This window comes from Orcinus orca, chromosome 10 (assembly GCF_937001465.1).
Source record: "Orcinus orca chromosome 10, mOrcOrc1.1, whole genome shotgun sequence".
Lineage (NCBI taxonomy): Eukaryota > Metazoa > Chordata > Mammalia > Artiodactyla > Delphinidae > Orcinus > Orcinus orca.
In genome coordinates this window covers 66,025,162-66,051,321 of record NC_064568.1, presented here as the reverse complement: position 1 = coordinate 66,051,321, position 26,160 = coordinate 66,025,162, and the positions used below count along the sequence as shown (strand labels likewise).

At 54.9% G+C, this 26,160-nt stretch overlaps 1 protein-coding gene across 5 annotated transcripts; it reads left to right on the top strand.

Moving 5' to 3' along the window:
* Window positions 1–2,057: 2,057 nt before the first annotated feature.
* On the top strand, window positions 2,058–19,710 carry LEMD2 (LEM domain nuclear envelope protein 2). Of its 5 annotated transcripts, none has more exons than XM_049715485.1 (9): window positions 2,058–2,928; window positions 4,644–4,684; window positions 7,897–7,972; window positions 11,080–11,156; window positions 12,054–12,133; window positions 13,770–13,933; window positions 14,916–15,017; window positions 15,078–15,197; window positions 18,208–18,348. In XM_049715485.1, exons 1-8 carry the CDS (start codon window positions 2,121–2,123, stop codon window positions 15,179–15,181), a joined length of 1,452 nt encoding a protein of 483 aa, XP_049571442.1. In that variant the 5' UTR covers window positions 2,058–2,120; the 3' UTR covers window positions 15,182–15,197; window positions 18,208–18,348. The 5 variants fall into 5 exon arrangements, with proteins under 5 accessions (XP_049571442.1, XP_049571441.1, XP_049571440.1 ...); XM_049715484.1 differs by lacking the exon at window positions 18,208–18,348 and adding an exon at window positions 18,355–18,537 and having other exon boundaries at window positions 2,059–2,928; XM_049715483.1 differs by having other exon boundaries at window positions 2,060–2,928; window positions 15,095–15,197.
* Window positions 19,711–26,160: the final 6,450 nt, after the last annotated feature.

Sequence of the window (26,160 nt, the reverse complement as noted above, 5' to 3'; positions counted from 1 at the left end):
TCTTTATATATTGAACTGCACAGCTGCAAGGAGAAGCACAAATGTTACCAACTCATTTGTCATGCAAACAGTGCTTCAGAAAGAAAGAAAATACTATTATGTGGTATATGTGTTAGGCAATCACTATAACAAATTCATGGTATTCCATGCAAACACAGGCAGAGGAAAGGAAAACAACACTTGGTGAGAGAAATCGCACCACATGGGAGCAGCTAAGTCGGGGGAGATGGCGAGGCTAACTCGGAAGCCTGACCAAGCAGAGGTTGTCATTTCCCCCGCAATGTGGCCAGTGATAAATTCTCCGTGACAGAGCAAGTGGCACAAATGCAAACGCTGGCAGAGGTGCCTTGTCCAGGGACCCAGGGTGGGGAGACAAGGTGGGGGTGGGCAATGGGACCATAGGGGAGGAGGCGAGATTGGGGGAAGGCGAGAACCGAATTGGAGGGGTTAGAAAGAGAATGGAACTTATGAGACCAGCAGTAAGTGTCTGGGAAAGGCAATTGATGATCCATGTGGAAGGAATACAAAGAGGGAGTGGGAGGCAGAAGGAAGACCACAGTGTTACTTCCATTTGTCACCACTCCCCATGCTTTCCTTAGGGGTTTCTCTGTCGGATGGGAGGTTCTACACAGCACTGATGCTGCACACAAATGGGTTAAGTGCAAACACTATGGAGCATGTGTCCTGAGCACCTTATACAAATTACCTCTTCTAATCCTCACAGCAATCCAATGAGGTTTACTGGCCAACAGGCTAGAAATGTTAATTGGATATGATCGCACGTCTAATAGTGGTGGAGTCTGGATTCAAGAACCCCCTACCTAAATCCACAGGTGACACAAGATTACATCTTGGGGTCTTCTCCTACCTATCTCTCCTTATGAGAATCCCACCATCCGGCCACACGGCCTCCTCGCACGGGCTCAAACTGCCCCTAAGAGCCCAAGGGCATTTGCCTCTTCTGCCTCCATGATGGGATGCAGCGTCCTCCTCTGGCGGGAGCTCCTTTCCTGCCAGCATCTCGCCAAGGGCAGGGCCTGCAGCCCCTTGGGGCTCAATGTCAGTGAGTGAACAGCCAGCAAAACACAGAGGCCTGCCGACCATGACCTTAGTTCAGACCAGGTCCCAGAGCGTGCCTGGGGTCTACGCCACAACCCAAACAAAGCCCTTCCCTGAACGCATTGGTCCCCAAGTGCAGAGAGAGGCAAAGGATTCCATCTCCCCACTCTTGGCAGTGCTTGTCTTTCACCATTGTCGACTAAATTGCACAACTTAAAAGTTGAGAGTTATGTTTTATTCAGCAGACATTCTTAGGACTCCAAGCCCGGGAGAGAGCCTCTCAGATAACACTGAGAAAACGGTTCCCAAGGGGGAAGAGGGGCAGTCAGGATATATAGGAGTTTTTGCAATAACACCAGGTAGTTGGAACAAAAGATAACTGTCAATAAAAGAAAACCAGATAACTCAAGTTAAGGAATTTAGCACTTTTCTATGTATGGGAAGATGCAAGAGTCTGGACTCACTTAAACCATTCTTTCACATGCACCTCAGCTATCTGGGGCCAGAATCCTCTGTTTTCTCATCCAGTTTCCTCAAGCTGCACTGTGGGAAGTGGCTGCTAGATGGCGGGCATCCCTTGTTTCCTTCTTGAGTTCCCTCAGGGCTCATCATTGGGGGTGACTGCAACGTGGTGGCTAGATCCCTAGTTTACTGATATGGCAGGCAATATTTTCTTACCATTAGGTAATTCATCCATTAAATCAACATGACTTTATCGAGTGCCTACCACGTGCCAGGGACTGTGCAAGGGGAGGAGGATTCAGAGGTAAACACCACTTGCTCTTACAGACGAGAAGGACTGAGCAAGGTGGGAAATAAAAAAGGAAAACAAAAACAAAAAGCCCAAAACCCTCAGACCTCCCCAACATGGCAGCCTTGGAGGCTGATTCTGACCTCCTCATCATGGCCCGCCCATAGGGCGGTTCAGACCTTCTCAACATGGCGATTAAGAACGACCTTCTCAACATGGCGCGGGCCCCGCCTGCTCCGCCGCGGCCGTCGGCGGGAACAGTTCCGGGTCCGGTGTGCGCCGGGGGCAGGCGGGGGTTGGCGTCCTGGCCATGGCCGGCCTCTCGGACCTGGAGCTGCGGCGGGAGCTGCAGGCCCTGGGCTTCCAGCCAGGACCCATCACCGACACCACCCGGAACGTCTACCGCAACAAGCTGCGCCGCCTGCGGGGCGAGGTCCGGCAGCGCGGCGAGGAGCGGCTGCGGGAGGAGGCCCGGGCAAGGGGCGAGGAGCGGCTGCGGGAGGAGGCCCGGGCAAGGGGCGAGGAGCGGCTGCGGGAGGAGGCCCGGGCAAGGGGCGAGGAGCGGCTGCGGGAGGAGGCCCGGCTGCGCGAGGAGGCTCCGCTTCGCGCCCGGCCCGCCGCGTCCTCCCTGCGGTCGGAGCCCTGGCTCTCCCCGCCGGCCTCGGGCCCGGCCTACGCGACCTCTGGGGCCTACGGCGACATCGGGGCCTCCGCCGCTTCCTGGTCCAGGAGCCGCGGCCTCGCCTACCCCCCCCGCCCCGCGCAGCTCAGACGCCGCGCCTCGGTCCGGGGCAGCTCCGAGGAGGACGAGGACTGCCGGCCACTCGACAGGGCCGTGCCGGGCCCTGGCCACGGAGTCCGTCGGTGGTGGGCCTCGTCCCCGGCCCCGGTGCGGTCGTCCTCCGCCCTCCTCGGTCCCGACCCGCGCCCGGGCCTGCGGGCGACGAGAGCGGGCCAGGCGGGCGCGGCGCGGGCCCGGCCCGAGGTGGGGCGGCGGCTGGAGCGCTACCTCTCCCGGCTCCTGCTCTGGGCCAGCCTGGGGCTGCTGCTCGTCTTCCTGGGCATCCTCTGGGTGAAGATGGGCAAGCCCTCGGCGCCGAAGGAGGCGGAGGACAACAGTACGTCCCGGGCCGGCGCAGGGGAGGGCCTTGAGCGCGCGTGTGTCCACCAGGATAATCCGCCCCCACACCCCTCCGCCCCGGTCCTCTCAGCACCAGGCTGAACACTCCCGGGCCTTGTCAGATGTCTCTGGCCGTCTTCTTCCTTCCAGACTTTGACTTTTCTTCCTCCAGTTATGGGAGGAGAGGGCTGGGATTCCTGCATCTGCAATAATTTCTATCTTCATTTTATCCTATTCTTATTTTCTGCCCTAGCCCTCCCTACTAATCTCCCTTTCAACCACGTGCTGGAAGCAATCTTTCTGTGGTCACTTTTATTCTCCCTCTCCAGAGAAAGCCCTCTGACACACCCCTCTAAAGGTCCACCCCCATTGCTTTTGAGTTCTTTCTTCCCTTTTGATTTCTTGCTCTTTCACACATTAGTGCCCGTTTGAAGGCACCCCAGGTATCACGGCTCACAGATAGGCTCTGGTTGGGGTCCCAACTTCGCAGCACCGAAAAGGCCACATACTCCACTTCTTTGGACCACAGGACCCTCATTTGTCAAAGGATTATACTAGCCCTGCCTCTGAGACAGGTGTGGAAGAGCGTTTTAAGAGTTTAAACTGATGTAAATGATGGCATTTATCACTGCAGCACCTTCTTGGGGTGTGTTAAAAGAGAGGGTCTCGTGACTCAAGGATGTTCCCAGCCATGCTTCTGTCCACAGATAGTTCCGTGATAAGACATACCAACAAGAAGTCTGCAGGGTACAGTATGTTAACAAATAGTTAAGGGTTCGTGTTTCCTAAAAGGAAAATTTGCTTCTTCCATAATTCTGGGCTCTAGGCTAATAGGAAACAGCACAAAGACCATTTCTTTATAAATTTAAGTATAAAATGATTCTAGTTCACTGACTTTTAATATTCTTTGCAAAGAATGATTGTGATTAATACTATTCCCAGCCTCTAGCCCAGGCCACATCTTTCCACGCCCAGCAGGAACAGCCAAAATGCAGGGAAAGGCTAAATTATGTCTTAGCTGTTGCAGCAGATGGATATTTGGGTGTATAAACAAGTCTGTGGGCACGAGGATCCCAGGCTCGTGCACACACCCAAATAATTTCTTGACTATGAGAGCAGTTTAATCCACCTGCTAGAGAAATTAAGCAGTCCCAGGAGTGTCATGGTACCGTACTGGTACTAACTATAACTATTTACATTGGTGACATCAAAAAACGGTATACTGTCTTATTCACTGCTGAGATGCTTTAAGACAATAGCTCCTGGATAGATACTGGGATTTACCTGGAATTCCCCTCCCATGATAGTATTAATCCCTGTTTAACATAACGTGTACAATTTATAAAACCATCATATGTGTTGTCTTGTTTGAGACTAAGTCTGAGTTAAGCAAGGAAGGCTTTAGTGACACCATGTTATGATGAAGAAACAGGTTCAGAGTGGTTAAGTGAATAGTTATCTACTATCCTGAGGCTAATCATTTTCCCCTGGGATTAGAACACAGCTGTACTAATCCCTAATCCAAGACCGAGAACCCCTTACGTTTTTTACTGTCCGCATTTTTAAAATGCCTCATTTAGATGACATCTTTCTAATTCCCCCCCCCCTTATGTTGGTAATGTTTTACTTACCCTGAATTTTGAGAGTGATCCCTCTTTGTACCCTTTCCCACAACCTGCACTTTTAATTTCCTGTTTCTTTTCTTGGTCTCAGTGAAATTATTGCCAGTGGACTGTGAGACAAAAACAGATGAGGTGAGTTTGAGTTTCTCTAGCTTTTGTTCTTCCTCCCGAGGATGTTGGCCTCTATCAGGAGATAAACTTGCCCACAAAAAGATGATAATAGGATCGCTGTCAGGAGTGCTTCCTGTAATGTATCAGAGTCATATAGTGTTCCCTGATGTATGTGTTAGACTCAACTGTGGCAGTGAAGGAGTACTTGAAACAGAGACAATTGACCTTCCAAGATCCAACCCCCGGCTTGTTACGGGAACTCTCCCATCAATCGCAGCATTAAGGACTTTAATCTTCTGCCTAAGTCGATCTGGGGGGATGCAGTAGGTTGTGGTCGAGGGACCTCACAAGCTCCCCTCGCTTCAGGAGGAAGGGCTGGCAGCTTTTTAAGCATCAGGAGGCCAGGTTCTCAATTCCACATTCTCCAGTTGTACGTCTGTGGCTCTGAAAATGCTGTTCTGATTTGAAAGGTCATCAGGGAGTTGTTTTAAACACATCTGAAGTGGAGTTAGCCCTCTTAGTCTATAGATTTGTTTTATGAAGCTTTAATGTTCCCTACAAATAATATTTGGGGAAGGTGAGCAGCCCCATCCATTTACGGGTCATGAAAGCAGCATTACTGAGGAGCTGGGGTGCTCCGGTACAGGTGGTAGTCTGGGGAAGATACCAGGCAGTACATTTTCAGGTCATAAATCCTGCCAGGAGGAGCCTCGTGCTGCCAGAGGGCATGCCTTAGTAGTCTAATTATTAAGTGTGCAACGCCTGGCCTCCATGAGCCCTGAGTGCACATCTCTGGCAGCCTGGGGGCTGGGAAAGTAACCACCCACGGTCATTTCCAGGCCCCTGCGTTGAGTCTCTTACCTGTGTTAACGAAGGGGCATCCTGACGCAGACAACCGGTTTTATTTCCCTTTGGCTTCTGCTGTGTCATATTTGGGGGGTGTTTTTATTACACGTATTTATTGCTTTCATCCACCAGATGTCTTTGCTTCCCTATTGTTTTGTAAAAACAGACTCATAATAATTATAATCTGCCTTCTATCATAAAAACTGCAGTTGATGATTGAAGGAAGTGGCCCAGAAAATGGCCAGAAGGGGAAACTAGAATTTTGAAGACTGAAAACAAAAACAGGGACCAAAAATACTTTTTCTGTAAGACTTCTCTGGTGATGTTAGTTTCATTTGTCTTCTATTTAGAAACGGGTTCCCTGGTTTCTGTCTCTTGGTCCTTCACACCTCTGAGTGTATCAGGCCCAAGACGGAATGACATATGAGATAAGCTCCGGGGTGCTCCTCTGCGCTGGACGCACCCGGCCCCACCTGAGTGAGCCAGTCGGGCACCATCCAGGTCCTCGCTAAAGACTTGCTCAGCGAGCACAGACAGGCAGGGCCTGCGCCACGACATCACAGGCTCCCTTCGGTTGCAGTGTTGGGCTCTGTTGAGCTGAGATTTTATGGGGTACCCTTGGCCTTCGTGGTGGGTGGACACAGGAACAGGCGGGTTGGGAGGTGCTTCTCAGCTTGGGTGAGTTTCTTGCTGAGTCTCATTCCTCGTGTGGCTCAAGCTCACCCAGAACCCAGAGGGGCATTTGGGTTTCAGATACACGTATTCTTTCCCTTCTCAGCTGACTGTGACTCTGTTTTTCTGCCTTTGTCCTGCTGAAACCCTGGGGATGGGCTGGGAGTGGGTGTGTTGTCTTAATCAGGCTGTCTCGTTGTCTGGTACCTTCTGTCCTTTAGGTGATATCAGCCCTGCTTTGCCTAAATGTCTGTGAGTTTGGAACAGTATTAATTGCTACTGCTTTTTTTTTTTTTTTTCCTGGTTGCGACAATAATAGATATTTAGAAAATTTGAAAAATGTGACAAAAATCGCTGGTGATTCTGAGACCTAGAGATAATCACCATGAACGTTTTGGGAGCATTTCCTTCTCACCTTATCTCTCTGTGTATGTGTGTCTGTAGAATTGGGATCTCTGTGTATTTAGTTACAGTTGACACTTACTTATCAACTTTTCCCATATTGTTAAATAGCATTTAAAAAGTAGTTGGGGTTTCTCACTCTACTAGGAGGCACGTCAGTTGTTTCTGGACATTTATAGTCGTGCATAAATCTTGGTCGCATCATTTCATACCTTGTAAAGGCATTAGGGTCCTTAGGCCATGTGAAGGGGCAAATCTTGGCCTCTGAGACCGTTAGAAACCAAATTAGATCAGGGCAACAAACGAGCCCCGAGAAGGAAAACGACCTTTGTTCCTTCTGTAGCTGCAGAGCCGGGTCCAGAACCCAGACCTTCGACTTCAGTGCAGGTCTCTGCCCAGTGACAACCCAGAAGAGGCCTGGAGTTCGAGGGGTGGGGGCTTGGAGTCGACAGGCCACACTCCAAGTGGCTCCACCATCTACTATGAACTGTGGGTTCTTGGTGGCCCACTTAAGGTCTTAAACCTTGGACCCCTCACCTGAGAAATTGGGGTACAGTGAGGAGTGCAGCGAGGACGCCATGCTCCCTCACATGTAGACCACTCAGCATGGCACCTGGTCTGTCGTCCACTCTCAAGGAAGAGCGGTCTTTTTTAAATGTTCCAAATCCAGTAAGTCTAGCAAAACGGTGTCCCCACTGTTACAGGTGCTGAAGGAGTAAATGTGCAGATATTCTGATTTTCTCAGACAGGTGACATTTATTTTCTCCCTACAGTTGCAAGATTGCTTGAAATTTTCCATTTCCAGGGAAATGCAGTCTAAGATTAAACATTTGCATCAGATAATCCACAAAGTAGACCATCCACGGCAGGTTGTAGACACTTGGCTCTCCAGAAACGGACAGGAGTGGCCCACGGGGGAGACCAGACTGCACCGTGCAGCGTTTGCGCTTCCCTCTGAGGAGGCTGGGCTCCTGCATTTCCCCACAACCACACCGCCCCTGCTCCACGGCCCCACCAACGGCCTTTATTCCAACAGGGACCACAGGGCAGAGGCCCAGGAGCCTCCAGGATGGTGGACCCTTAGTTACTGTGTCTGCTGTCCATCTGCCTCTGCTTTTATGGTGTTCTTTTCAGTCAGTTAACCCAGTATTTATCGGCCCTATCCCTGGGCCCACCCCTTTGCAGAATTTGTTGTCATTGTTGTTTTAAAGTATGAGGTGTACCTTGCTGTTGAGTCCTTGACGGTAAAATCAGACAGACAGGCCCCCCTCACCCACCCCTCCTTGCTGACCGCTTGTCCCGTGCCCTTCCAGTTCTGTCAGGCCAAGCAGAAGGCGGCCTTGCTGGAGGTGCTGCACGAGCTGTACAACTTCCTGGCCATCCAAGCGGGTGAGTAGGTCTCCCGAGGCCCAAGACTCCCCATGAGCGGGTTGTGGGCTGAGATGCCGTGTCATCTCCCAGAAGACACGCTCAGGAGCCCAGTCTCCCCTTCCCCGCCTCCCCACAGACGCATCTTGTTTAAGCCTGGCATCTGGGCAAAACGCATAGGTTCCTGAAGGATCCCAGGGGTCCTGGCACGTGCATAGGCCTTTTAGCAGATGTGCCCCCTTCTCTGGGATGCCCCCCACCTAATGTTCTGGGGGTCCGTGTTGCACTGGAAGGGCCCAGCCCTCAGGTATTCTCAGAGTCTGGGTCCCCCAACCTGGAGGGCCTCCCTGTACCAGGTGGTCGGCCCAGCTCGGTGCAGAGGCCTCTGCAGGTGGAGTGGTCTGAGCGGTGGGCCAAGCACCTTCAGGCCTGGCCCGCCCTCCTGGGCCCTAGTGTCCCATGTCCCCATCTGGCTGTGGGACACCGGACAAGTCCCTGACATCTCAGGGCCTCAGTCTCCCCATCTGACTGAATGATCTTGGGTCTGTCTTTTCTTAACCAAATGAAAGCCAAGTGCTGTTCTCTAGATGCCCCCCTGAAATCTCCTCCATCCAGAAGGTTCCCCCACTGTTTTCTTTGGTAAACATGTTCCTTGAGGCCAGAGATGGCACCTGCATTATACTGTGTCCTGCCTGACACCTGGCATCCAGGAGGCTCTCCAAATCACAGATGACGTGGGTGACAGCTCAGGGCTTGTGCCTGTGTTAAGTGTACTCGACTCGAGAACCAGACGTCAGTCTGTGGGAGGTTCAAGGGGAGCCTCTCACCTGTAGGGCCAACCCTTGTCTAAGGCTGTCGCCGGGAAGTCAAGGTTGGGTGGACTTGTACTGGGCCCTCAGTCTTCAGGGCCAGTCTTGTGGGCCTCAGCTCTGCCGCCGCCTCCCTCCTGACTGCTGGGAGACTGGGGTGGTCAGGGAGGCTTCTGTGAGCTCCTCGGAGGAGAGGTAGGAGTTGGGGCTCAGAGCATCACGGTCATCTGTGGCCCAGGTGCTTGGCATATAAATTCTGGCCTGAGGGGGTGTTTGAAACCTTTGTGACTCAGTTGTGGTCCAAGGTCCAGCAACATCAGTGTCACCTGAGAGCTTACTGGAAATGCAGAATCTTAGTCCCATCTCAAACCTATTGAATCAAAGTCTGAATTTTACTAAGTCCCCCAGGATATAAAGTCGAGAAGCTCTGCTCTTAAACCATGGATCCTAGTAGACAGTTCTCCTCCATCCCACCCTCCTTGTGTGGTCCTGGCTCATGCCATCAAGGGGCCTAGTACCCACCGTCTTCCCACAAGCCAGGCAGGGGCAGCCCTGAGGGTATGCGTCTCAGTGAGACAGGCCGCAGGGCCGTGCAGGCTCTGTACTCAGCCATACTCCCTCCCCCCACCTCCTGCTGAAGGTCAGCTATGGACAGGGCACTGGCTGGCCTTTGCAGGACACAAGGCGACTCAGCCCAGAATCCTGCCCACAGGCTGCCTGTGGTCTAGTAGAAGAGATAGGCTACCTACCCCCCTGACCACTGAGTGGTATAAAATGCCATTGGATGAGAACCAAGAGGCCAGAACTTCTGGGAGGCACAATGCCTTTTAGCTAGAGTAGTCAGGAAAGCGTCACAGGGGAGGTGGCATCTGTGCCAGGCCTTGAAGCCCGGGTGGGATTAGTTACGTACTTGTGGGGGAAAGGTGGGGCCAGAGAGGCAGGAAATTATAGGGTCAGAGATGGAAGCAGCTTCACGAGGAAGGAGAAACAGAGGGAATGGAGTTTGGAAAGGCCAGTTGAGTCCCACCCTGGCTGGCCATGGTTGCCAGGCCACTGGGAGTCCCTTCTGAAGGCAGTGAGGGCCGGGAAGGCTTTCGAGCAGGGGAGTGATGGACGGAGAGCCAGGTGCCAGGGAGGCAAATGTGGCAGCAGTTTGAGTGGAGCGGTGTCAATTTAAGCAGAATCGTTTTAAAGCTTTGTTGACCAAACATGGATGAGAAAGGGGAGAGGAGGAAACCAGGAGACCTTGGCAGTGGTCCTGGAAGGCCTAAGCAGGGCAGGGTGATCTGGGTGGAGCAGGAGCACGGGAGAAGCCAGCTGATTCTCAGGGGACCCAGAAGGACGAGATCAACTTTGAAATAGGAGGATTTGGCTGTGTTAGGGGGTGAGGGGCAGGCTTCAGTTCATTCTCAAGATTTTTTTAATATTATCTTCAGCCACTCCCTCCCCAGCACACGCACAGACTGGCCATCGCAGCCCCCAGGCTGTGCCAGGTCAAGGGCAGTCAGGCCGTGTATGGGGGTGAAGGATCTTGTACGGCCCCAGCCCTGCACTGTCCCTGCTTCCAAGGGGTCTAGTGGTGAAGCAGCACCTGGTGGGGGAGCCACCGTGGGTAATCAAGAGCCGAGGGCTGTGGCAGGGCCCCAAGTCCAGCCGATTTGGCTAAACAAGAGGCCCCTAGGGATGGGGGCTTTTCAGAGGGGCTGGGCCTTGGGCCAGGCCTGGGAGCCTGGGCAGGACTAAGGGGGAGGCTCCCAGCTCCATCCTAGGTGGGAGCCAGCCACCCAGGGTGCTCAGAAGAGAGCTTTGGAGCACCATATCGGGGCCCCAGCACACAGACACCCCTTCTTCCACGGAGCATTTTGGACATCCTCCCTAGGGCCCCTCAAAACCTGGCATTCTAGGTCACCTGCCTGGGTCATGGGTCAAAATCCCTGCAATGCAACAGCCTCCCTGCCTTTCTTTTTTCCCAGGCTGCGTTTATTTATAGTGCCATCCCAGTGCCTTCTGAAGCTGCCTGTCTGATCCTTTTAGGGATCAGTTGCAAACAGACCTTGGTATTGGGCAGCTTTTTAGTCATTTAATGCAAATCGCTGCACTGCTTTGCAGGTCAGGTTTTAATGATCTGGAATCGATCCAAGCTAAGTGGCTTTTGATCTTGCTGCAGAGTGAAGATGCCCCACAGAAGCTGGAGCCGCCGGGCCACATGTTCCACATCAGAGCTGATGGCTTGATTTTTTGCTGCAGTTTTTAGTTGGTTTCAGGGTAAACCTTTTTCACCTCTTCTTTGTACTTGAATGTGTGTTTTTTCCCTCCTAGGTAATTTTGAATGTGGAAATCCAGAGAAGCTAAAAAGCAAATGCATTCCTGTAATGGAAGCCCAGGAATATATAGCAGTAAGTAGGCTGCAGTGCGCTCCGTTCCCGGGAGGTCCTGGTGCTTTTGTATTGATCCCTCAAGCCCTGCGGGGTTTTTTTTCCCTTTTTGTTTTGTGTTTGCTTTCCCTTTTTTTAAAAAAAAAAATTGTTTTAACTCAGTTGAGTGTTAGGCTACCTTAAGTTAAGGCAATGATGGGGTGACTGGGCCCAAGGTGAGCGGTGAGCCAGAGCCAGGCCTGCCACAGCTCGTTCCTGACCTGCTGCTCCCTGACCAGCGGTGTGGGCTGCTGCCGCTGCCCCTTAAGTGGCCCTGTGACTTGCCCTTCCTTTGACTCATTTTTCCCCCCTTCTCAGCAGCCTTAAGACATTTAACCTGTCATTCTCTCCCCTCAGGATTACCGTCTGGGTTGCTCTGAGTCCATTTGATTTTCGGTGTGGCCTCAGGATGACAGAATTGCAGATTTTTGGAACTGGCAGAAACCTAAGGGGTCACCTCGTCCAATTTTCATTTCACAGATGAGGAACCTGGGGCCTAGAGAGGGGAGGGACTTGCCCAAGGCCACACAGCCGGGACTGGCTGCAGGGCCCCCACCCCGACACTCTTTCATCTCACTGCAGATGAGCTGCCCGCTCTCTGGCCTGGTGCTTCAGTCCTTGAGAAAGGACATGCTTCTGCTGTCTCAGACCTGCATTGTTTTCCTGTGTGTGCTTCCGCATCACCTCCTCTGGTTATAGCCTCTTCCCTGGTATCATCAGCTACAGACTTCCTTCCTGCCAGCTTGCTGGGCATTTAGCAGAACAGGGCTTTGGGGCAGGCGGAGGACATGGAGAGGGCTTCCTTAATCTAGCAGCAGAATAATATCGCTCCAACTGCTCCGCCCAGATGGAGGACTAATCTCCCACCCCCTCCCACAGAATGTGACTGGCAGCTCCTCCGCCAAGTTTGAAGCCGCACTGACCTGGATACTGAACAGTAACAAGGACGTGGGCATCTGGTGAGTGTGGGCGGGGCGTCCGGAAGCAGCTGAGGCTCTGTCATCGCCCATCAAGGTGTCTCAGGCCGGGAGGTAGAGGGCAGGTCTCCCAGCCAAGTCATCTTGGGCCAGGTCTGAAGCCGGGCAGCGGAAGGAGAGGCATTAGGAATGCAGTGTAAGGAGCAGTTTCAAAATGAGACAAAAATCCAGGTGTCAGGGTGATCGCCTGGCGGTCCAGCTAAACCTGTTTCAGGTAACTCAGTCTGTGCCCCCTTCCTTCACGGGCCCCGCACAGTTTGCTGGAGATGGCATTTTTTTGCACTTCCTTTCCTTGGTGCTAGTTTTCATTTGTAGATGAAATGATTCTGAATGTTGGTTTCACTCAGTATGGAAATTGCAAAAGGAAAGACTGGGTTTTATTCCAGCTGGGCAGTTCCACCTGTTTCTGTCTCTGGTGAGCACAGTTAGCAGAGACAGCGTGCCCTTCACCCTCCTGAAAGGCCCTGTCTGGCTGCTCGGCCCAGGGGTGGGTGGGCACCAGCCACTGCCTGATACCGGAGTCCCCTGCTGGAGAGACACTCGCTTCATCGCCCCCTCCCACCCTTCAGGGTTTGTCGGGGTCTCTGTTCAGGTTACAGCTGCTGATGTTAAAGCACACTCTAGGGTTTTGTCCTCTTCCTCTCTATCTGCCCAAATTACTGATTCCATCAGCAGTGCATCCGGCAGAAGCCCCTCGGGCAGCTCAGCCTAAAACTTGATAACTGGATGCGTGGCACGATTCAAATTCTTTGGCTTAAAAAAAAAAGAAGCTTCCCTGAGTGGCTGAGCGATTTTCCTGTGTGTTGGAAAGGCAGAAAACACGGGTTTTATCCTTGGCAGCGTGCACTGAAGCTGCTAACGCAGAGGAATGATGACGCTGCCTTTTCCCATTGAGGAGGGTGGCCTGTGGGGAGCTGAGCCTGGCTCCCACGACCAGTGTTAGAAGTGGGTTGTGAGACTTTGCTGTACAGCAGAAATTAACACAACGTTGTAAATCAACTATACTTCAATTTAAAAAAAAAAAAGTGGGTCATGAGAAATCCGGACAGTTTGGGCACCAGCCACTCGGCTGTGCAATCCAGACCAGGAGCTTGTTGCCTCGCCCGCAGAAGGCGGAGTGTCGGCAGCGTCCCTGCGCGTCCTGACACCTCCTCTCTGGGGCTGGGGTCTGGCCTCCAGGAGCCTGGCGGTGTTCGTGCTCCTGAGTCTCACGGCACCCCATGGTCTCTGCACGTAAACAGCTTATGTGCCTCCTCATCACCGAGGAGAGGCACCCGCTCCCAGAGTCTGTTTCCATTCTTGCCGTGCTGCACAAAGCCGGTGATTCCGTAAACATTTCCATTTCTCTGTGCTGGGAGGGGGGCATCCAGTTTACACTTTAATCTTCCGCCCAACAGAGGGAGGCATCACTTCAGCGGCAGGGGTTCAAGCCTGCTGCCGTCTTTAAAGTTTTATTCTTTCTAAGTAGCTAACGTGGGAAATTTCTGGAAAGAGTGCAACCAGGATAGCGAGTCCTTTTTATAAGCAAGTGGAGACCTCAAAGCCCCGCCTTCCTCCTCCTCCTGCTGATATTGAGGCTTATACGGCGGCTCCTCAGAGCTGTTGAACGTGTCTGCAGCCCTGTGTCCTGTTTCAGGTTGAAAGGGGAAGACCCGTCCGAGCTGGTGACCACGGTGGACAAGGTGGTCTGCCTGGAGTCCGCCCGCCCCCGCATGGGTGTCGGCTGCCGCCTGAGCCGCGCCCTGCTCACGGCCGTCACCAATGTGCTCATTTTCTTCTGGTGTAAGTCCCATCACTGTGTCACCCTGCCCCTCCCACTGCGCCTCCCGGGAGCCCAGCTCAGCAACACTCTGGGCATGGGTGATGCGGTCTCTCGGAGTTCGTTTCTGTCTAGTGAACCTGAGGTCTGTCTAACGAAACTGAGGAGATGAACCAGTCAGCCTCTGGCCCGGGTCGTCTTTCCCTTTGGAGACTGGGTGGCTGGAGCAGGAAGATAACTAGAAGACATCCTGGATTTGGGGCCGGGGGTCATCAGCATCCCCGAGAGGGTGCTGGCTTGGGCTGGAGGTGGGCATTGTCCTTTCCGGCACCCCAGACCGCAGGCCGCTCTGAGGGGGAGACCCAGCAGGAGCTTGGCCTAATTTTACTCCCTGAACAATGTAAGCACCTCCTCAGGAGCTACAGACGCCCAGTGAAAGCAGGCAGGCCCAGGGTGCTGAGCGGCAAAGCAGAGTCTCCCGACATGAGGGGCTGCCTTTGAGCAGAGGCCTCGGGGTGTCTCTGAAGGCCAAAGGCCGTGACACAGAAACCACCAGCTCTGCAGAGAGAGCTGGGTTACAAATCACAGGCCGTCTGGGCGTGCACACGGCTCCCTCCCCCACGCCGGCAGGCACAGACATCATTATCGGCAGCAGCATCTGGAATACAAAGGCCCCGGCATGTATATATGTATGAAATGCTGTGTTCTGGTTTACAAGGGAGGAGATGAAAGCCCAGAATGAGGTTGGGAGGAGCTGAGATCCAGACAGGCTCGGGAGGCCTCTGTGGTGACAGCCAGTGGGAGGAAGATGATCACTTAATAGCCTGTCCTCCCTCTGCATTTCCCAGTCCTTCGTTTCCTGCTTGCTAGCCCTGGGTCTGACACACAGTAGGTACTCAAACCCCCTCAGCCTCCAGCGCAGTGACCTGCCCTGGTGAGACAGCCAGTGGGCGCCTGGCCAGGGAAGGTGGTGTGCACGATTAACAGTGCTGTGTTCCCTCCCAGGCTTGGCCTTTCTGTGGGGGCTCCTGATCCTCCTGAAATACCGGTGGCGGAAGTTGGAAGAGGAAGAGCAGGCCATGTATGAGATGGTGAAGAAGATTATAGGTGCGTGGCCCCCAGTGAAAGGGCTGCTGGCTCCTGCTAGAGGGTCCTCACCCTAAACAGTGCCCTCTGTCCTGCAGATGTGGTCCAGGACCACTACGTGGACTGGGAGCAGGACATGGAGCGCTACCCATACGTGGGCATCCTACACGTGCGTGACACCCTGATCCCGCCACAGAGCCGGTGAGACCCGGGTCGGACCCCACTGAGTGCCGCGGAAGGAGGCCCAGAGCCTCGAGTCAGTCATGTGGGGAGGGGGGCAGTTCAGCCCCAGGATCGTGGGAGGTGGGGCGCCATCCACACCTCTTGCCATCAGCTTATTGAGGCAGAGTGCAGACAAGAGGTACAGAAGCACGGTCCCGCTCCTCTGTAGAGATGGCGCTTTGGGGTGCTTTGGGGAGCAACCCTAGGACCCGACCCCTCCCCTCCCCGCGGGGCTTTGCAGGGAAGGACCTGATGGGTTTCCATGAATGGAAGTCCAGGCACAGAACATTAAGGGCTCTGATTCCATTGCTCTGTGATTCTCATGGTCCTGCTCTCTGGATGTTGTTGGCTGGCTGGAGTTCCTGGTGGTCACAGGATGGTGGCCAGCAGCTAGCCGGAGCAACACCTGCCTTGCAACAACCAGCAGGGGAGAGATGGGCTACCTGTTGCTCTCATGAGCAAGGGAAAACATTCGCAGAAGCCACCGGGGACACACCTCTTTGAGGCTCCACTGGCCAGAATTGGTTACTTGTCTATTCTTGAATCAGTCACTGGCAAGGAGGAAGAGATTGTTTTTCAAACATTTTTAACCATGGTGTACAGTCAGAAACACATCTTATCTAAGGTATCATGGTCTAGTTTCCATGCACAAAGGCACACTCACGTAGTTGGAAACATGGTTTCACAGCAGTGAATGGGGTCAGCTTCCCGGGTGCATGGCTCATGGGAGGGGTTGGCAGGCCGTTTTCATGCACGACTCCAGGACCACCTTCCAAATGGGCTGCGGATGCTGGGTAGATCCCTGACAAAACCAGGAGTAGGGTAGAGTCGGGGGACAGAGTCCCAGGAGGCAGCCAGCAGGGCCCACTGCGGGGTCACCTCAGACTTTTCCACAGTCTCTGGCCAGATGCCACCCTCTCCGGATGGTGCTAAGCGCTCACCCTTGCTGGGTGCTCGCTGTGAGCTGGGCACTGCTCTGAGCCCTGCACAGGTGCCGCTCACTCACTCCACCCTCAGCATGGCCCTTGGAGGGAGTACATTGAGGACACCACTTTACAGATGAGGACACTGAGGCACAGGGAGGTTAAGACCCTGCTCAGAGACCCAGGGCTGGTGCCACTTCTGTGTTCCCAGTGCCAGGCTCTGTGGTCGAGGTCACCCTGTTCTGACAACCCAAGAGGAGCTGGAAGAGTAGAGCATTTAAGGGCCCCTTTTAAACGTGAAAATGCTTAATAACTCTCATGCCCACCCCACCCCCGGGACAGTGGCAGGCAGGAAGCTTAGAGCAGACCAGCCACGGTGTGGGGCTTGTGCTAGCTGTTGGTCCCCAGCATGAGTCTGGCACACAGCCCTCCAGCTCTCAGGGGAGGCCACTGGTAGATCCAGACTCCCCCCTAATTCCTGGACCCCCCAGAATTCATCATCATGTGACCATGGGTAACGCCCTGTTTGAGCTGTAACACAGATAATCCCACTGCCTTGCAGAGGGCTGTGTTGAAGAGAGGCCATCATTCATTCATTTTCTCAACAAATGTTTATTGAGCACCTACTGCATGCCACACTCTACTGGGTCATGCGGAGACAGGGAGAGGAAGAAGCAAAAATCCCTGCCCTGCTGGAGCATTGGTTCTGGGGAGAAAGAAGACAAGATGCATAAGGAAGATGTGTTGCCACTAGGTAGTGGCAGGTCTTAAGGAAAGGGGAGCAGGGTGTCAGAGAGGTGGCCTCCCACCTCACCGAGGCAGCACGGAGCACTTGAGCCCTCATCAAAGGGCAGCACGCATGGTCATTTTAATAAGAGCAGGAAGTGGCACTGCAGCTTATCGGGGGCTTGAGCCACCACACCTCGGCTTCTGTGCATCAGCAGAGACTGCAGGCGGGCAGCTGCCCCACAGGGTCTGGACCCCTGTCCGTGAACCCAGGAGGTTCAGCCACCCGGTCAGTGTAGCCAAGCTCTCGACTCATAAGGACCCATCAGCTCCTGTGGGCCCTGCGTGGGCATACTGCCCTGTGGGTGAGGGCCCGCTTGTGGGAGGTTGGGGGAGATCTGAAGAGCTTGTCCAGGGAGGCACACGGGGGCGGCTTGTAATCACCTGGTAACGGGCGGCCTGGGAAGGGGGCTGGGGATGAGGCCGCGGCCCCCACACAGTGCCAATGCCCCCCCTCAGGGACCCGGTGTGAGGGGCTCAGCCCCCAGGACCTGTGTGGCCAGGGCCAGACCAGCCGGGTGGGGGCTGCTGAACAGCCGTGGGGTTTGGTTGGCAGCAGGACCTCACCGCCCGGGGAAGAAAGCCCCACCACCCCACTCTGCCTCCTGACACATGGGCCACCCTGGGAGTTTCCCTCCATTTGCGCACTCCCAGCGGAACCCCCTGCTTCCACACGTACCCATGTTCGCTCTGCACGTGTGGGCGCTGGGGAGTGGTCTGCAGTCAGACAGGAGGCCGGGGCTCACCGAAGTGTAGGTGTCAAAGCAGCCCTCCCCCACTGCCCTGGAATCTTGCTGTCTAGTTTGGAGGGGGAACGAGGAAATAGGGGGCTGTCCGAGGGGGTGCAAGGCCCCAGGGATCCGGCAGAGCAGGAACTCTGGTGTCTGCGAAGGGGCCCTACCTGGTGGCTCAGGTTCCAAAAGCAGCCCCAGCGTCTTGGCCTCCCCGGTTGGATGCCTAGTTCATCCCCATCCCCTGAAGTGCTGTGGAGTCTGGACTCAACAGCCCAGTGGCCACTCTAATTAGCCCACATGAGGCATTAAAATGCAGCCTGCACTGGAGGGGGGTGCCGCCCGGCTGGGCTGTAGCAGTAATGGGTCCCAGCAAGAGTCTTCCCACTTGGACACCTGCGGGGGCGGGGGGGGCTCCAGCCCCTTTCAGCTCACTTTAATTGAACGCTTTTGGAGCAGAGAATGTTGAGGAATCATTTCTCGGGGGCCCAAGAAATTTCTCTCCTCTGCAGGAGTCCAGTTAGTACCTGACCGCTCTTCTTCCCGCAGATAAATTCTGTGTGGGATCTTGGAGCTTTGTGCCCCCTTTTGTACAGAGGGCATCCAGAGACCAGCCTGCCTCTCTCGGCAGCGCTGGGCACAGCGGCCAAGGGCGCCGCCTGCCTGCTGAGCCTGCACCCCCATCCCTCGTTGCAGGAGACGTATGAAGCGGGTCTGGGACCGGGCCGTGGAGTTCCTGGCCTCCAACGAATCCCGGATCCAGACAGAGTCCCACCGCGTGGCCGGAGAAGACATGCTGGTGTGGAGATGGACTAAGCCCTCTTCCTTCTCTGACTCAGAGCGATAAACCCTGGGCGGGGCCTGTTCCCAATCAGCCTGTCCCCGGCCAGTCCCCTCCAGGGGCGTGAGAGGGCCACCATCCTGCTGGTGCTGAGTTCACACTTGCCTTGACTATCACCCTCCTCCTGACCCTGGTTCCAAAGGTGTCTCTGTGAGACTCTTCAGAGACGAGCTTTCAGAAGGAAAGCGTGGGCTTCCTCGAAAGGCCAGGGGAGAAGGCCAGGTGGGCAGCTGCCCTCTGCGTTGGTCCGATCCTCTCTGCCCCATTTTGCTGGCAGAAAGGGGAGAAGGGTTTTTCATGGAAAGATAAAAGCTCAGCAGCCATGAGCCCCTGCAGAGCAAGTGTGCAGCTGGGTGTGTGGAGCACGCGGCAGGGAGGTGGGCCCCGCGCCCATGGGAGGTGGGTCGGGGTGGTGGCTGGGACGGCAGGGGTTGGGGAGCAGCTTGGTCATGTGCCTTCGGGGGGTGTTACGTGGGAGTTCAAGGGTGAGGGGAGAAAGCCTGTCCTCTAGCTGGATTGGGCCTCTTACCCCGGAGGGGTAAGGTGCTAGAAATTAGAACAAGTATTGTAGGAGAACTGTCTAGACACGCGGCCCCGGACATACGGGGCCTCAGGTCGGGAGGAATGAGCAGCTAGGGTTGCCCCAGGAGGAGCCTGGAGTCGGCGACGATGCGCCCCCCAGAGCGGAGAGGAGGGTCGAGCCGCCACCAGCCCCCATCTGGGCGGCCCCACCGGAGGCAGCCTCCCCAGTCCAGGCCTGCAGCCACGGCGCATCACCGGATCGCGCTCCAGGACCTGGGGATCCTCGCACTTCCTATGGGCGAAGATTGCCTCGTTTACGGCGACCACGCCTCCCCACCCCACGCACTTTGGCGGGAATTTCAGCCAGTGGTTTCAGTATGCTGGGTGCGGCCGCATCTCCTCCCTCTGCCGGCCACCGGGAGCGACCCCGCTGCGCGGACCTTCGCCCGCCCGCCCGCCAGAGCCTCCCCAACAGGCGGAGCGACCTCCGGAAACCTACGCGGGGACCTTATTAGTTAAGGGCCGGGAGCCTCTCCATTAGAGCAGCATCTCCACAAGTTCTCGTCCGCGACGGGCGGGAGACGGGGCGAGCCGAGGAGACGGAACAGCTGCCTCCAAAAGGCATGAAGCACCTCTCTCTGGTCTTATTGGTATTTTTTGTTTCCTTAATAAAGCGCCAGTCTCTCTCATTTGAGCAATACTCTCTCTCATTTCCTCTGATGTCTGGGTGATCGGCGGGGCCGGAATCCGAGCGCCGGCGCCGTGGCAACGCAACAGTCTCATAATCAGGCTCCAGCCAGAAGAAGAAACTGCAACAGGCTTCACTGTCAGGGCTGAAACTGTTGGATAAATAAACTATTTATTAAAAATGGATGTGTTTCTCGTCCGTGGTTCTTTTCCTCTCCCCTCAAAGCAATGTGTAAGGAGAGACAACTTCCTGAGTCATTAAGCGCTGGCCCGGGAGAGGTCAGCTGGAAGAGAAGGTGGGAGCGGCCTCCCTGTGACGGGTTCTCGGGCAAACCACATACCTCGGAGCCTTGGTTTCCACGTTTATAACACGGTGTGACGACCTCCCCTGCAGGGTGAACTCGCAAGATGCACGCCTGGTTCCTGTGGGTGGCAAGGAGTGGGGGCTAATAGAGCCTTTTCCCTCCCGCCCCATTTCTGCCTTCCTCGAGGCCCCAGAGGCTCCTGGAGGTGCTCGGCACCAGCCCTGGGAGGGGGAAGAAGGAAGAGGCGGGTGAGGTTGGACGAGGCCTCGGCAGCTGACGGTGTCTCCCGGGAGGCAGGAGGTTGACATCGATGGCAGACTTGTCTCCTCTGGGCCGGTCACTGGGGAGAACACAGTCCGGGGGACACGTGGGGGTCCCCCACCTGCAGTGGAGGCAGGGGTTTGCTGGGAGTGCTTTGGGGGTCCTGCCGCTCTCCACCAGCACTGCCTCTACCCTGGGGGCACAGACGGCGAGCTGCTGGCATTGGGGGTCCACACCCCTTGCGGCGGGGCCTCCGTTTTCTCAGCCTGGGAGGAAGGCTGCTCCACCACCCTGCCGACCCGTCCACACAGGTCCTACTGGTACGTGAGCGCCACCCTGCTGTCCTCCCATTAGCTGGAAACTCGGTGGGTAAATTGATAGTCAAGGACCCAGAAACACAACTCAGAAAAAATGAGCCCATCTTTCCTTTTTCTGGTTTTCAGTACAAGATTGCGCGCTGCCGTGTTTCATTTTAAGCTGAGAAGGGAGTTAACGCAAGGCTCTATTTCTGTGATGCTGTTTGGACAGCAGGAGGGAGATCAAAATAAAGAAATAACAAAAGGCCCCCAATGTCCAGCCTCTTCCTTTATGGTAGAGAGCGCCTGGCACAAAAGCCCCGAGCGAGGCGTCTCGGCTCAACTCTGCACCCTTTCTCAGCTTTGAAGGGCCAAGCCCCCTTTCAGCGACTCTGATTTCAGAAGGAACAGCGTGGGGTGGTGGGATTTGCCCGAGGAAGGGGTCTGAGGGCATCATTGGGTGGGGGCCACTGTTGAGAAGTTTCTGCTGCTCCGCCCAGTCCCTTCCAAGGCTCCGCAAGCTGCAGCCCTGTCTTCCTCGGTGACAAACGGCCCTCTCGGACTCGGGGGGCACCAATAAAGAAGCTTGAGGGCTGAGGGAGGGAGAGGTAGACCCCACACATCTCGCCCGTGGACGTCCACCCAGGAGCTCCAGGCCACCTTCCGGAGTCTCTGCTTGGGAAAAAGGTAAACACGGCCATTTGTCACTGACTTATCATAAGAACTGCTGTAGCAGCTGTTCCCCCTTAATTAATACACCGTTGACTTTGAGGCTCAAAAAAAAAAAAAACCTTTCGTTGAGGCAGGTGTGTGGACTCAAATCCATTATCCTGTCAGCCGCCCCCAAAAGGAGGGATCAAGGGAGCAGTTATGCAGGAAGTCAACCCAACTGCTCCAAAACAGCCCTCCTTGGGCAGCCAGGCCAGCTTCTGCACCCCCATCCCCAGAGAAAGCTCAAGAGAGAAGAAGAGAATCTGGACAGTGGGTCCCATGATGTGCCCGGGAAAAGAGAGGCAAAGGGGTGAGTGGGGGGCACGATGCTGCCTGGTGCTGCCGTGTTTCCAGGGGGGTGGGGGTGGGGACACGGCATTCTCAGGACCAACTCTGCCCTTTATTGGCAGGGACCTCGGGCCAGTCAACTTATCCCTGTAGCAGGGGAAGTTACTAAGAAGGGCATGATAGGGACTTCCCTGGCGGTCCAATGGTTGGAACTCTGTGCTTCCAATGCAGGGAGCGCAGGTTCGATCCCTGGTCAGGGAATTAGGATTTCACATGCTGCGTGGCACAACCAAAAAATTTTAAAAAAAGAAATTTTTTTTTTTAAAAGACATGATAAAATTATTCAACACAGGATAGCATTATAGCGTGCTCACCGTAGCACACTGAAGCCTCAGGATGGCCCCATGCCGCGGGTGCTGTTGTTACCCGCCCTGGTTGCGGGGGGGCGGGGGGGGGGTGGAACTGAGGGCGTGGCGAGGTCAGGAAGGTAATGGAGCCGGAGTTTGAACCCAGACAGCCCAGCTCTCTTCCCTTCTCCAAAGAAAGGAAGAGGAAGCCGCTCTCAGATCTGTTGTGCTGCTGTGGGTTTGTCGGAACAGAATAAAACCACTTCATTCCAGACAAACAGCCAGGACCTCACAGAGGCTCTGCGAGGCTCCTCTGACCTGCCCTCTCGCTCTCCCCCGACTCGGGCCACACACCTTGCCGCCCTCGCCCTGACCAGGCCCACTCCTGCCTCTGAGCCTCTGTGCTAGCTGTTCCACCCACCCTGCTGATCCTTCCCACCCCCAAGCTACACGTGGCTCCCTCCCTCCTCCAGACCACCATCCCCGTGGGGAGTTGTAGCTGCCCTCCCACCCTGCACACCCTCTAGGGCCCAGTCCTCCTGGATTTCTCTCTTAACACGAGACGTGCTACATATTTTAATTCTTCATGCACCTGCCCCCTGCAGGTTACCAGCCTGTCACCTGGCTCCCTGAAGGGTCCATAGCCCCTCCCCAGGGAAACACTGGCCACAGTGGGAATCGGGCTGGACTATCAGAGCCAGGGTGGGGTTCTTGGGCAGAGAAGCAGAGAGGGAACCAGCCTCCCCAGACAGGAGGGGGTCTGTTTGCTGAAGTTCCTCCTGGGGGACACCCAACAGAGCCCCGAGGACTTGCCGGTCCACAGCATCCTAGGACAGAAGGAGCTGTGGTGAAGATGGTCCAGGTCCCCTACCTTTTGCCAGGCAGCAAAGCAGACGAGCCCCAGGATTTGTGTAAGATATCGATTGGAGATGCCCTTCGTCCGAAATGTGACTTCTCTGCAGCCCTGTGAGTGGGGGCTTGGAGCAGATTTCATGTGTTTTCGAAAGAAAGTGATGAGATGTTTCTTCCTGCCAAGAGTGTGGGCCGATCCCTGGCTGAGGCCCCTGTGACATCTCGGGCGATCCTCTCAACATCACAGGGGTGAGGTGAGACTCCAGCCAAACCGGGGAGGTGCTACCCAGCACCAGGGCTGGAACCGGCTGCTCAAGCCAGGCAGACAGGCAAGAACAGCTCAGAGCAGGGTCTCAGGAGAGGGGAATCACTGAGCAGGCTCTGAGAAGAAAGGGTGGCAGAGGTATCACTGGTGATTACAGCCCGATTTCTAAGCTGCTTCTGTTTAGTAAGGAGACAGGGGAAAGTACAGTAATTTTCTCCAATGAAAACAGGCAACAGAATTCCCTTTGCCTCACTCCCCTTGCAATTAAGCCCTTCTCTGCAAATGAAATGATTTGGTTTTCATGGGGACTAATTTAAGCACACTGGAAGGGCCGCTGAACTTTCTGATTGCAAACACCAACATGTGCAAAGCAGAATCCCAGGCGGCGATGCCAGACTGGTAAAGTGGCCCTGCGTGAGGTTGGGGCTTCCCTGGGGTAACGTGGGGTGAGCCCTGGGTTGGGAGTCCAGCTCTGCCCCTAAACCCATGACCCTCTCCAGCCTCCATCCCCGCATCCCAAGTAAGGAGGTTGGACCAGACCCCAGGGGCAAATCCAGAAGCTTCTGGCACATCAGTGGATCAGGGGTAAACGCCTGGTGTTGTCTTAAGCTACTAAGTCTGTATGATTATTGTAACTTCTTCATTTGAAATATTTTGACTCAAGAAAAGATGCTTAAATAATACAGAGATTTCTCCTGTACCCTTCACCCAGTTCCTCCAATGACCCCACAGAACTGTGGTACATTGTCAAATCCAGGAAACTGATCTTGATACAATAGTGTTAACTCAGGCACAGACCTTATTTAGGTCTCACCAGTTTGACATGCGCTTCGTGTGTGTTTCTATGAAATTTTATCACACAAAATCACTAAGTTTCGGGTGGTTTGTTGCTTGTGATAGAACAGATACAGGTATGGACAAGATCTCCAGGAGTGTGTGTTACAGTTAGAAGTGACAGAAACACAGACAAACTTCAACACAAGGTGCAAGCATTGGTTCATGTAAGCCAGGCCCCCGAGAGGCAGGGGTGGGCGGGTCTCAGAGCAGCTCCATCCAGGTGCAGGGGGAGCATCAGGGCCTGGGTGTGGCCACATGTTCTCAGAGGTCTCCTCCACCTGGCTACTACTGCTCTGAGGACATCGAAAGGAAGGAGCGATGGGAAGGGCTCAGACAGACATGAGTCGGGGGCCCGCCTCCCAGCCAATCACTGGGGATGGAACCAGAGGCTGCTCAGAACTGAACCTGGGCCTCCCCTGGGCCAGGGCGCATCCTGTGCTGAAGGTAGGAGATGGGAGGAGGGCCTCTCAAAGGAAGGGGTGGGACACTGAGACCGGAAGAGGAGAGAAAACACACGCACGGTAGAGCAGAAATGTGAGAGACAAGGGCCAAATCCTGGGCACACAGACCACAGGGAGGGAGGTGTAAGAGCACTCCATGCTGGGCTCAGAGAACTGGCATCCAAGTGGTACGGTGGGCACTCCAGTGACTGAGGGACAGGAACGGCTAGTATGCAGAGGTGTCACTGAGGCCATTTGCCAAAATTCCTGCCACAAAAAAAGATCACACTTCTCTACTCTCTTGAAAATTGGGCCTGGCCATGTGACTTGCTTTAGCCAATGAAATGGAAGTGGCAATGGCCTTAGGAGGCAGAGGCTTCGAGAGCTGGTACCGATCTGCCTCATTTCCTCTGCGGTGGTGCCGCCGCTGGGGCTGCCTTGCAGCCTGGGTCCTGGAGCAACGACGGCTTGGACCGGAATCCCCAGCGGACCCACAGTGCAGTAGTGTGAGAAATCACTGTATGTTGGCATAAGCCACCCAGAATCTGGGGGTGTTTGTTACTAACATCAGCTGACAGATACAGGCGACTAACTTTTGCCACCTGCCCAGAGGGAAGAACGAACGGCTGGTATTGCAGTAGGGGAGGAGGAGGAACCTGCCTGAGTCCTCTACACCCTGGAGGCTGGGAATGGACTAGAAGATTCTAGAAGATCAGTTTAGGCCCTGGGATTATTTTCGTTCTGCTAAAGCAGTGTCTGGCAGGCTCTGTAGTGAGGATCTGGATCTTTCCAAGCTGGCTACCCCAGCTATGCAATTACTCCAAAGACAAGGTCTGGGGTCCCCTGAAGAGAAGGATCAGAGAGACGTGCACAGCAGGCGCATGGGAGAAGGAGTCCTCACCCCAGGCAGTCGGGCTGGCTCTACACTGACAGCCACAACCTAGAGGAGGATGTGCTGCCTGATTAGCAGGGGAGGGAGGACCACACAGCCGTCCCGGAGAGCCGAGACCCAGGCTGGCTGGCCAGCCTTGCCCCAAGCTTGGTGGAAGAGGCTGATAGGGCGTGGCCAGCTCAGAGGCTGTTTAAAGAGTGGCCAGTGGCGTGAGAAGGTGTGGATGTCCCCAGAGTGGCCCATCCCCCACAGGGACACGTGCACAATGAGTGCACAGGTGCCCACTGTCCCCACCAGGATCTTGAAGGTGGCTGGACAGGGCTGACAGGACCCAGACAGAGGGAAGTGTGTGTGTGTGTGTGTGTGTGTGTGTGTGTGTGTGTGTGTGGACAGGCATGTATGCACGGCTGTGCTCCAGCCACCCAATGGGGGGAGGAGGCTTCATCTGAGACAAACACGCTCCATGTACTTTATCAAATTTGCAGATGCCACACAGCTGTGGGGGACGATGGCAAGTAGGTCAGATGACAGAGCTGGGATCTAAAGGGAAGCTGACAGGCCGGAGCGATGGGGTGGATCTAACGAGATGAAACTTAACAGGGACAAGCATGTTTATTTTGTTTTATTTATTTATTTGTGCCCTGCCTCCATGCATGAAGGAATGGGGGAGGAATAGTGGCTCACAGGAGGAAGGCAATGAAATGCCTGCACTCAGGGCCACAGACCTGACTGTGCAGACCTGGGGGTGGGGAAGGGGCCGGGGCTGAGCTCCAGCAGGGGACTGGGGGCTTAGGGATCATGGTCAGTTCTATGGGAAGCAATGGGGAGGTCGGTCTGTGGCTGCATCAATAAAGGTATAGCACCCAGGATTGAGGAGATTAGCGGGGACCGTGAGTCGGAGCACCTGAGTCTGAATCTCCGTGTGGTCAGGCCGTCCCGTTGGGCAGGTACCTTTCAG